This window comes from Drosophila elegans, unplaced genomic scaffold, assembly GCF_018152505.1.
Source record: "Drosophila elegans isolate 14027-0461.03 unplaced genomic scaffold, ASM1815250v1 contig_149, whole genome shotgun sequence".
Taxonomy (NCBI): Eukaryota; Metazoa; Arthropoda; class Insecta; order Diptera; family Drosophilidae; genus Drosophila; species Drosophila elegans.
In genome coordinates this window covers 9,960,668-9,972,928 of record NW_024545513.1, presented here as the reverse complement: position 1 = coordinate 9,972,928, position 12,261 = coordinate 9,960,668, and the positions used below count along the sequence as shown (strand labels likewise).

Sequence of the window (12,261 nt, the reverse complement as noted above, 5' to 3'; positions counted from 1 at the left end):
CTGTTTCAGTTTCTGTTGCTGTTGCTCCTGTCCCGCTGCTCATTGCAATTAATTTCAACATAAATTTGCACTTTCCGTCATGTGGATGTTGTGTTTGTGTGTGTATATGTGTGTGTGTGTGTGTGTGTTGTGTTGTGTTTTCCCCAGCTTGGAATCTCCATTACCCCATCCCAATCCTCATATCGCACATCTGAGTGACCTTGGGTGTGTCAGCGCCGCCATTTCCGTTTCCGTTCCGTTCTGTTCCCGTGCCCCCAACTGTTGCACCTCGTTGTTATTATTGCCGTTGACCCAATTTGCCACCTCTTGCTGCCTCATCAGTCGCAGTGCCAATAAATTTTCATACAAAACAACAAAATATGTATGTATATGTATGAAAGACAATGGAACGAGGGCCAACAATTTAATGGCCACGTGCACGGTGGTCCTTTCGAGTTTAATATTTTTTTGCGTACTACATCAAAGTCCATCCAGGGGTCCCAAGTCCCAAGTCCGAAGTCCAAAGTCCGGGTGATTAAATGAAATTTACGAGTACTCCACTAGGGCTTGAGCTTGGGATTGGGGTTTGGGTGCCTGGGGGTTTTGCATTGGCTAAACCCGGCACCAAGTCTGTCAGAGATTGATGAGTTGTGTTTCGTCTTGGCGGTGGTCAAGGGAATTTTGGTCAGCTTCGCTGCAAGTCCATTATTAACTGACCTACTCGGCGTATGCGCAATTTTGCCAGTGCCGAGCACATTATAATTGTTAAAATACCAAATGCTTAAGAGTAGATTATGATAGCTGGGAATTTGGGGGGGAAATATTTGTGCATGTCAAGGGAATTTTGCCAATTGACTGGCCATTATGAACTGGCTAACGTGGCGTTTGAGTTTTTCAGAGATTAAAAATTTAAGCTCCAATTAAACTCTTGAAAGTTTTAGTTTCATTATGTTCTTCTTTTAATTAATTTCATACAAAGTAAAATTAATACCAGAGTGTTAATAAGTTGTTACAGCTTGATATTTATGTATTTAGAGACAAGCAAATTTCAAATTATAAAAATCTTTTAATAAATGAATAATTCAAAAAAATAACTATTGATTTCAATTTCAAAGTGGCATAAAGTTTGTCATTGAGTTATCTATTTTCAATGCTAGATTTTCTATTCGTATGCTATCTTTAATCAACTCTATTTATTAGTGGACAATGGAAACCCACCGCAACCCAAAGCTCTGGTTTCTCCAAGGATTAACATACATTTAGAAACCCAACTCATCGGAAAAGCTCATCTCGGGATGGCTGTCGAGTCCTGTCTATGGAATGTTATTCAAAATCCAATAATAAGCCCAACAATTATGCAGGACAGGCAATAAAGTGCAAAGCAGCGTGTTTCCACAGCACATATAACGCCACAGCAATGGCGACGAAATAAATAAATGTGATGGGATAGTCCAAAACTATAACTGACAGGGGGAGGTTGGAGTAGAAGGAAAATGGGGAAAAAGGAGGAAAAGGCGTCCAAGGATCTGGTTCTGGGGTCTCATGTTTATGAGCTGCAATGGCGACGCGTTGACAGCTTTTGGTCAGGACGTCGTATCCTCTGTGTCCCGGGCTTTCCTCAATTTCCTCACTTTCCTCACTTTCCTCACATTCCTCACTTTCCTCACATTTTCCACTTTTTTTTTTTTTAACTTCTGTTTTTTACGAGTGGGCATGCGAGTGTGTGTTGTGCTTTTACGACGAGCAGCCAGTTTATTGCAAGTGTCGGCCTCGTCTGGGGTTATTAAAGTTTCAGCCGAGCATTTGGTGCGAAGTCGCATTGCAGACTAGTATTGGTATGGTCCTGGAGCTTGGATCCTGCGCCTTTGGGGCGTTGCATCCACAATTCCCACCTCCACTCGCCGTCCACTCGTTATTTTATTACTGAAAAGTGCAATCATAAAACGTTCAAGGCCCCCAATGCAATGCAACGATAAGAGACAAACAAGGCTAGAAGCTAACAGGCACACAGAGAGCAAATGTCTGCAAAATTGGTCACCACATAGGTATTTTCCCATGGAAATGTCTTTGAAATTCAAAAGATCTTTGGGAAAAAATATCACAAAAAACCAACAAAAGTGGATGTTATTTAAAGCAAAATATAACCATAATCAGTTTACATTATTTAATGATATGTATGTAAAAAAAAACGAAACTCAAATTACTTTTACAATATTTATTTTATATTTCTAAGTCTTCTAAAATTGTTAAGCAAGTTTTAGAAGCAAACAAAATATTTTATATTGTAATTTTTAATGCCTTACATTACAAATTGCATTCCCTTTTTAGTTTTAAATATGTTTTAAGTACAAAATAGTGTTCTTTGTGCTGGGAACTGGGACCGGTTTTTTTTCAATGTGTGGGCACACTAAAGTTGCCATTTCTTTAGCCGCAAACGAACTCGCTGTTCAATTCTCTGAAATGGCTTTGTGCATTTGAAATGTGAAAAGCGCTTAGAATATTTGCCACCACACCCCCTACCACCTTATCCACAAAGGAAATTCTACGGCAAAAAGCGCCGTCCAACAATAAATGTTCGAGCCGCCAATCGTCCAACTAAAAGCCCATAAAAAGCTATTGACACAAATCCAAAAATAAGCAAACAAACAAACTAACACAGCAGCAAAACAGGCCAAGAAGAAGAGAAACAAGAAATATAGACAAATTGTACACTCCTAAATGGCTTTGCGCTCCATTTTCAGCCAAGTCGGGGTCACCACGAATGAAGTTGTGGGCCATCAAACGGTCACCATTTAAAAAAAAGAATAGAAAATGTAGAAACAAATAATTAAATTCAGTTAAATCAACGCCATCCATATAATCGACTATGAGTATGGGAGGCTGAAACAAAGCCAAGAGATGAAAGCTTGTTGGAAAAGTTTTCCACCATCACTCAAATCGCATTGAAGTCTGATACGATGATGTGAGGCGAGGCAAAGGATAAAAGCGTGAAAACGCCTCGAAATGCCTGGAAAATATGTTTGTGGAGCGGGAAAAGCCAATGCCATGTAAATATTTGCTGGGAAATAACTGAAAATACAACTATAAAAAGTGAATTGAGTCAGGACAAAGGGAAGTGCCACCAGGATGATGTGTTGTGTGAGGATATCGGAATGTGAAAAGTGAAAAGTGGATTTCAATCCATTGTTCGGTCCATTGCTGCCATGCAGCGAGAACAACAAACAAATAAGCCGGAATCGAAAGGAATCGAATCGAATCGGAAAACTGTTTTATATGCTACCATATACAAAGTGTAACGGAAAGCTGTCCCAGATAGTGCAAATATGAAAGGCTTAAGCGGCCGGAAGAACATGTACAGACCCAAAGGCAATTAGCCGGATACACAATATAACTTTAACCATAACAAAGGGACCACACGGTGCTCGACATTTAATATTTTCCCTCCACTGGACCCCAGCCTAAACAAACAGAACCCCGAATTGTTTGGCTATTTATTACTCTATAGAAAGAACTATAGTTTGTTCGAATAAAATGTCAGCTTTAAACCAGTTTGAACCAAAGTTTATTCTTTAAATAGTTTTATTTTACAGTTTTTGTTTATTTTAAAATGTTCAATTGAATTCTTAAAATTGATTCAATGCATATTTCCAAAAAATATTGCAAGTAGTCTAGTCCTAATTATTATTATTATTTCCTGAAATTGATTTATTATTTTAAATCAATTTGCATTCAGAGTAATTGAAGTTATTTGAAGTAAAACAAAAATGTATTCCTTTACCCTAAAAATATTACAAACTATTTATTTTATAGACTTGCACAACATTTCCACTTATAATAGGATGTGCACTAGAAAGATATCAAAAATTGTTAGCTAAAAGAAAAAAACAACCTTTTCGGGCATTGATTATCAAAGCTTTATTAAGACAGTCGGCTTGCATATGCTTGAAAATCAGTTCAGAAGTATTAGTGCGCGGAGCTCCAACACAACGGTCTTGGTCAAGATATCTTGAGGAGTGCGATTGTCCCTGAGGAACATGGGTAGGAAAAATATTGGCACGAGGTTCTTGACCAGGACGCGAATGATGCAGTTCGACAGCGAGGGCGGTTGAATCCGGGTAATGAGAACCAAGTGATGTCGCACCTGAAGTGGAATTATGATCTCGCCCTCAACGACACATAGACCCAATAATAGTTTTCCGGGAGTGAGTCCATCGTAACCAAAGCACCACAGCGCCTCGATAAAGCAGCGAGGAATTTCGAATAGAAATAACAGCATCACAGGTTCGTTGAACAGCCCGAAAGAGTCCAACGATGCGATACCGAAAAAGATCCTGGATGCCACACGTGCAATGATGATCACCAGGAATAGAATTAAGGTCCTATCAATTGCTTCCGCTGCAATACGTTTCCACATGGGCGCCATCACGAATACATTGCGACGTGGTTCTTCTGGTTCCTCAACCAAGGGAGTTGATTCCCTTTCGGTCACTGGACGAGCCATCGCCAATTGCTGAAAATAGTTCATCCACATGTAGTACGATAGCATTGCATTGAAAGTCTGGATTCTGTTGGTTTCTTCGACCCACTTAGCCAGCTTGGCAAAATACTCATCCTTGGCGGACATCTGTTTCTGATTTGTCTGTTCTGTGTGGTCACCCATTTTGTTTGATCTCGATAGCTAAAATATTGTTATTTAATTCAGGTTGTAAGTTGTAAGTTAATTTTTGTAATACTACTGTTTACCCCAAGCCTACTGTTTTCAATAAATCAAATGTTTTCGACAGAAAACTCAACATTTTTTCCAAGTGTTTTTTTTTTTTCTTTTTTGAAACCGAAAAGTTTAAATTTCAGTTCAATGTCGCACATAAGTCCCGCCACTATGCTCCCACAATTATTTAACAATTAGCCCCTTAATTTTGGCCGAATTGATCCAATTGAGGTGTGACAAATCACGGGAATAATCATTAGCTGCAATGGCTAAATCACTTTGCTACAGTTACTGTTTTGTTATTTATTCGTGTGCCGTGCTCCCTGCAATATGGGTTTCATTCGAAAACTATTGGGTTTCATATCATTATTCGGATTTCTGCAATTAACCAAACAGGTGATTTGGTGATTTGGTTTTAAAACCCATCAGTTGGAACTTTTTTTTTCAAAGCAAGTTGCAATTTACGTCTTTTTTTTAAGTTCGCGAAAAAATTAAAAAGTGTGTAAAACGGTTAATTAAAAAGAAAAAAATTCGTAAATAATGTATGTACATTGATGAATATGGAGGAAGCAAAAAACCGATTTAAATAATAACATCATTAACTTTTAGAGTAGTCTTCAAAGTGAATAACATTTTTAATGTACATAACTTTTAAACTGTTTTCCGTCATAGCACTGTTACATGATGAAGTTGGTGGGCGTTAAGTCCTGGGACACGCCCAACTATGGCCTGAAAATCAACATTTTCGAGAAGAACAACTCGATGTCCTCGGTGACCACTGTGCGCCAGGATGTGGCCATTCCCCTGTGGCATCTCGTCCTCCTGCAGCACCCGCGAAAGCGGAGCTCCGCATCCGCCACTCGAACGGAGCTGCCGCGAACGCTTTACAATTCGACCATGAAAACCTGCGATTTCTGGAAGTACATCCGCCACGTCTCCGCCTGGAACAATGTGGCCAAGCTGATGCTCGCTAAGGGTGCCAGTAACATGAGTCTCGCCTGCCCCCTGAAGACGGGCGTATACGTGATGAACCGCATCCAGGTGCCGCCGGAAACGGCGATCCTCAAGTTCATGTACCACCCGAACACACTCTACACTCTGGAGGGCACTGTCTTCGCCCAGAATCCCAATGACAAGGTCATCAAGAGGGCTCTGTGCCACTACGAGATCAATGCCACTATCTATAAGTCCTGTTAAAGATTTTCAGTGGATGTCATACATATTTAAAAAAAAAAAAAGTGCATTTTTTAACAGGTTATATTTTTTTTATTTTTTTTTTGTAATGTGCTCTATTTGTTTAGGGTTTCTAGATTAAAGCAAATTGATTAGGCACAAGTTTAGAATAGTATTTAAGGAAAGCTTTCAGCAGAATGTTAACCAAATCACAAGTTTAAAAAAAAAAACAAAAATTTAATTAGTTGATTTGTGAAAATATTTTCTATTCGCTTACAAGTTTATACAAAATTGAAAACATTATTTTCCCAAAGTACATTAGTTAACACTTAATTAATAAAAAGGCAATCATTCTTTTCAGCTAATCCTTGACATTTTAACTACTGATTCTAAATTTATAGCCAAATAAATAATTAAAGTGGATGAAGAACAAACTTTCCGTGCACGAGTATGTTGTTCCCTGGTCGGTTGTAAATCTGCTAAATACTAGTTCAGAATAAAGCAAGTTTCAATTGTCAGCGGGTTTTGGTTGGGATTGAGGTTGAGGTTGAACTGGGGTTAAGGCGGTTTAAACCGTGCGTGTCGCACGTCAGCGAAGGATTTTTAATTAAGTGCGAAATAAAAATGGAAGGGAAAATTTATACCAGCAACGGTCGACACTATATACAAATATATACACATATATATATATGGTATATATATAAAGCAACTGGCAGAAACCGCAAATCAACAGAAAGAGAGATATATATTCAAGATGCAGGCTAGTTACAGTGGTTTTAGTTTGCACGAAACAACTTCTAATTAAAATGCTTGGTTTTAAAAAAATGCTTGGTTTTTAAAAAAACCACTAGAGTTAAAGTTCAAGCCGAAAAACCGGCTATACATTTTCCTATAATTATTTGCAATCACAAAACAAACAGTTTCAGTAGCTTAAAATCAGGCAGTAACTTTTTATAAAAATTATATTTAATGACATCAAAAAATATAAATTAATTCAACAAATGCAATCTTATCTGCATTTTTAATCACATGTTTAAAATGCATATTGCTGTCGAAACATTTTTTTTGTCATCTCTAACCCCGTTTAAAGTTGAATTTTCAATATTGTGCGCCGCGCCTAAAATATTTATTTTACCGCCTGGCTATCGTGGAAATGAGCGACTGTTTCGAAAATTGCGGCAATCTTATTTCATATTTGCATTTGCATTTTGCATGACCGCACGCACTTGTCCGTCCCAATTTGAAAATTTAAAAAGTGTGCCGCAATTCTCCATATTTGCTCCAATTTTCAGAAGGAATTTTTAATCAATTTTCAATGCAACTGCTAACAATGGTTTAGGTGCAAGAATGGCACTCCGGAAGAGATATGTATTTTGAAGTCAAAGTCGAGTTCGGGGGGTGGCAAACGAAAAATTTCACGGTGGGGGGAGCAGATATTAATTTTTCCTCCGGGGCCAAAAAAACAATTGGGTTAAAAATAAACAGCCCAGGACACGAAACTGAAGTGAACCGAATGAATGAATGACTAACTGACTGAATAACTCCAGGTGGGGCTGCCTCGAGCACACATTTTACCTGGAATCCCCGCAGCCCCCCAGCAATGGGCATAAAATATGCGACGCTTGCATGCCAGAGACTTATTATTAAAACATAAAATTTGCATGCAAGCCGCAAAGCCAAAGCGACTTAACCTATATTGTATATATATTTAAGACAGCAGCGGTTGGAGTGATAGCAGTTCAAAAAAGAGGATAAAATGATAAGGCATTTTAAAACATATTACAAGAAAAGACAGTACATATTGGTACTTTTAAATCGTTTTAAGTTATTTTACTTCTTATTAAGAGTGTTTTTTTTGGGTAAACCCATTTAGAAGTGATCAAAAATCCTTTTATTGGGATTTGCAAAGCTCTTTTGTTGCGATTTTTTTAGACAACTCATGTTTGTAAGATTTAATTGCAAATTATATAAGTTTGATAATTGTTCTTTATATACTTTTTATACCCGTGATTATCTTTTAATGTCGGACATAAGTGGATATGCGTACCAAACCCATTTACAACACTATTCGAGAATATCTGCTTTCATTACTATAATTGTGGCTCCAACTGTCTGCATAAGCCCTACAGAATAAGAAAAAAAAAAGGCAGCACACCCATTTGAGGCCGGGGAGATGGCAAGATATATAAATACGTGCCTGTTTGTACATTTATGTGGCGTTTGGCAATTTGAACTCGTGAATTATGCACAGAACGAGCAACGACAGCCGGCAAAGACAATGGCCCCCCAAAAAGGGGAGTTCCCCGGGGCTTGTGGAGTAGTGGGAATGGCAGTGGGAGTGGGATATGTGGGAGTGGGATATGTGGGATCTGTGGGACCTCGGAGTTTGGGAGTTTCTCGCATTAGACAAATTTGGCCAGTTTATTTACTGGCAACCGTTCGGAGCCAGTCACAGATGCTAACACTCAGTAGATTGAACGCGATTCAGAGCAGAGCTGTCTCCCAGCGGTGATTTGTTAGACGCCACTTAATGGGGCTCCAGTGTTGGTAAAAGCCAGTTGGAGTCGCCTGTGGAATCGAAAGTCAGCGATAATGTTATACTTTATTTTACTTGACTCTACTTCATTTGACTGAAACTCATAAGATTACATTTATGTGGTGATTTTTCTATAAGACCTAGAATTAAGCTGTAACTAAGTCCACAATTTTTTTTTCTTGCTCTGAATTTTAAAAATAAACGATTCAAAGTCAATTGCCGCTATAAGTACGTGTCAATCAACATTTCATTAGGGCTTTAATTCTTCAAATTCTAGAGAAGCTGCCAATTATCTGGCAAAGGCAACTTAATTATGGATTGAAAACATTTGACCACATGTCATGAAAACCAAATGCCCAAAATGGCAAAAGATCGAAAGACTATTGGCTATCTAAAGACATTTATAACGTCCAGAACGAAAGGATGTCGAGAGGCAGGTAAAAGGGACAGTCTGCTGGCTAAGTTTTCAACGAATTGCTGCCTGAATATTTCAGCACTAATTAACTATAATTGGCGAGAGTCACTGGCAATTTTACTGCAGAAATGAGCTGCAGTCAGGGAATAAATTGCTTGGGAACAAAGATGAAAAGACAATTTTCCTTGCAACTGAAGCACGAGTAAGATGGGGTTCAAGAATTAATTAATGCCGAACAAACTTCAACTATAAAAGGTTAAACTCAATGATTTCACTGGGTTTCGAAACTTCTGAGATAACTTTTTATACCAACTTACGAAGTAATTTTATAACTCTTGATATATAACTCTAGACGGAAACGGATCTTGAAGTATTTTTTATATTTCTGCTGATTTAAGCTTGGAAACCCCAGTTTCACTTAAGCCTCCAGATAAATCAAATGAACAGCAATTGGTTGCAGTTTTCATTCCCCAGTGAGGCAAAGTTATAGTTATAGCCACTAACTGCTAACCGCAGATAGAGTGCACTTAAATGGAAACTGCCGCTCACACGCGGTTGTCACATCAATAACTTGCCGCCAAGTAAACATTTAGTATGCTCACTTTACGGCTGTCATCGGTGCACTGAGATAAATTCATGAATTTGGCGCTCTAAAAGTGCGATTTAAGAATTGAGATCCAAACGAGCTGATTGTTGTTAAATTTTAAAGGACTTTACTGATTAATTTGTAAGTTTACTATATAAATAAAGTTAGTAAGCTAAAATATACCACAAGTCTTAACTGACATTTGAAAATTAACTATTAATTAAAGACATTTTTCTCTCAATATGTAATGTCATTGGACAGGATCGCAATTGTAAGGGTTCTAACGTTTTTGTTTCGCCCACGACGCAGTGCCAATTCCAAATGCCACATTTTACCGCCACACACATTCCCATTGGGCGGATTGTGGGCAGATATTTCCAGCGGCAGCGGCAGATATTAACCGGAAGTGACGTCAGCATCGGACAACGCCTAAGGGCATGCAGCACATTTCTTTATTTCTTACGCTTGCCTGATTTTAATTTAAATTATCCGGTGCAGACTGTGAAAATTAATATCGCGAATTGCGAACAAATATGAAAAACAATAAAGAAAATGCGCATATTAAAAGTCAGCCAAAGCGTATGTGTACGGATCGAAAAAAGTGATGAGTCAAAAAAATATGATATTTAAATAATGCTCATATGAATGAAAAACAGTTGTACAAATATGACTGACCTTTTGGTGTTGATTAAGGAACAAAAAAGTTATAAAAAAATTAAATTAATTTTATGGGTTCAAAAGACATATTTAAACTGGAAAATATATAAGTCTTTAGTGATTTTAAAACAAACAAAAATAAGGAATAAAAAAGAACTTATTTTCCTTCAAAAAATATTTGTTTCTTTAATGGGTATTTAGTTTTAAAGCTTTAAATGATGGCATAAACATTTTTCAACAATGTCTATTGACACAATTTAATAATAATCCCCCCAGAAAATTCGTCTACCTTTCCCGGCCCTGCCACGCCCCTTTAAATGGACATTGGAGGGGAAATCGTTAGCTTTAATCTGTCGTCTGGGAAAACCAACGACACTGGAAAATGGAAGCATCTTTAACCCTTTGGCGGTCATTAGGCATCTGACAGACCCGGCGCCAATTAATTGCGCATTTAACACCCGCCAACATCAGACATTGGGAATGACCTCTTCCGAGGACTATCGTCTGGAGACAGATGGCAAATTATAATGCGAACCCGGGGACCGCCAGTGATAATAGACCATCCATCTGCCGCCCGAGTGACCATTTGGCATTGCATAATGATATCCTGTCAGTGATGAGAAAATCTAGGTTAACATTACATACTTTACAAGAACCATAATTTTCTTTTATATGATATTGAATTCATTTTCGAATATTATATTTTCAATATTTATTACTGTTTTGCATTATCAAATTCAACTGTTAAAACTCTTTTAAAAACTTTAAATTGAAAATAATTTACCATTTTGTGGTAAATAAGGCACCATGTTTCGGAAAAATAACAAGCTTTACCAAGTACCCAACCAAAAACACAATTGTGTTCCCTTTTTCATCACTGCTGGATGTGTGGGCTGCGATTCTATTCATCAAATCCGGGAAAACGGACTCCGGACTCTGGTTTTTGTAGTCCGGTTCGGGCACATGGGATGGAAATTCAGCAGCAGGCCTGCGGCTGGATATTGCCGATTCAATTCGTTCGACAAGTGAAAAGCATAAACGAACCTCCCAACCACACACACACACATACAGACACACGCACACCCCACCTGTCGTACTTTTTTTTTGGCTGTTTCCTTTCTGGGCATTTTCTGGTAATTAGAGTTTCATGTTTCGCAGCAAAAACAGCTGGCGGAAGTTGCTAGCCAACGGGCTAGGTGGAAAAAGAGAACGTGTTGCTTAATTACACGCATTAACAAATATCACACATACGCCATGTGGCAGCAAGAACCTTCAAAGCCAAAACAGATAGCAAATAAAAATGAAATATTTTCATCGGCTGTGGTCCCTCGAAAGGCGATTCCTTAATGCCCTCCAGACTAATGTGCTTTTTTGAGGCGGTTACTAATTTAATGTGAAGTAGTTACATTTTAAGCTACCTTTAATTTTGAATAATAAGTGAGCTATTAAACATAGCTAAACATTTTAATGAGTTTAAAGTTTAGTTTTAAACAATTTTTAATGTTTTTCATAAAAAGATGTAGTAATTTATGCTAATATTTTAACTTTTTAATTAATTTCTTTTTTTCAGCGTTTACTCACTTGAAAAAACTGCTTTACATTTAAAACACCATGATTAATGGTGGGTTTTAAATATCAAACGTGGTTTTTGTGGTGTCCTACATTTTCGGTATAAAAATCAATCCCATTTTTTGTGGTTGTAGCGTTTAAAAAGTATGATATATGATCTTTTAGATTTACCTTTATCAATGAAACCTTACTAAATAGCTTTTAATAAATCATCAAAGTAAGGCTTAGCTTATTTTAGTAATAAAATAGTAAGTCTCGAGAGCTTCCTGCCTGCCAGCTAAAGTTCTCGAGAGTGAGGCCCGAAGTCGATAGCCCTAAATGGCCAAAAGCAAATGCAATTTGGTTGAAGGAAGTGAAAGGAGCTCGCTGACTTAGTACTTAGCGGTGCAGGCGAGTCACGGCAATATTCAGATTACACGATACCAACCGATGCCACGCCCACACGGGAATATTCCCTGGGAGACGGGTGCCCTCATCACGTCTTACATTAATGGCCCTGCAAAAGAAAAAAAAAATAGAAAAAAAACAAAGAGAGAGAGAAAGAGAAAGAGAGAAAACCGGCACAAAATAATTGTTTTCCGTTGAGCAATAATTTTCTATACCTTTGGTTCCCCACGGCATTTGCCCCCAATAAAGCT

The 12,261-nt window shown here is 37.9% G+C and overlaps 3 protein-coding genes across 6 annotated transcripts in view; 1 reads left to right on the top strand and 2 right to left on the bottom strand.

The window, feature by feature from the left end:
• LOC108136417 (eye-specific diacylglycerol kinase) overlaps positions 1–12,261 on the bottom strand; it is a 127,116-nt gene that overhangs the window by 47,463 nt on the left and 67,392 nt on the right. The window lies entirely within an intron of this gene.
• Positions 3,870–4,726, bottom strand: LOC108136420 (protein FAM8A1-like). The gene is made up of 2 exons (XM_017257550.1): positions 4,713–4,726; positions 3,870–4,657 (listed from the first exon to the last, which is right to left on the bottom strand). Exon 2 carries the CDS (start codon positions 4,637–4,639, stop codon positions 3,929–3,931), a length of 711 nt encoding a protein of 236 aa, XP_017113039.1. The 5' UTR covers positions 4,640–4,657; positions 4,713–4,726; the 3' UTR covers positions 3,870–3,928.
• On the top strand, positions 4,931–5,919 carry LOC108136421. Its single transcript, XM_017257551.2, has 2 exons — positions 4,931–5,083; positions 5,360–5,919. Exons 1-2 carry the CDS (start codon positions 5,018–5,020, stop codon positions 5,882–5,884), a joined length of 591 nt encoding a protein of 196 aa, XP_017113040.1. The 5' UTR covers positions 4,931–5,017; the 3' UTR covers positions 5,885–5,919.

What these genes read in the sequence shown, in the direction of transcription:
- LOC108136420 (XM_017257550.1), bottom strand. Translation starts at nt 4,639, where the DNA reads ATGGGTGACCACACAGAACAGACAAATCAGAAACAGATGTCCGCCAAG.
- LOC108136421 (XM_017257551.2), top strand. Translation starts at nt 5,018, where the DNA reads ATGGGTTTCATTCGAAAACTATTGGGTTTCATATCATTATTCGGATTT. An exon ending in TTCTGCAATTAACCAAACAG is followed by an intron (nt 5,084 to 5,359) that starts GTGATTTGGTGA and finishes TTTCCGTCATAG; the next exon opens with CACTGTTACATGATGAAGTT.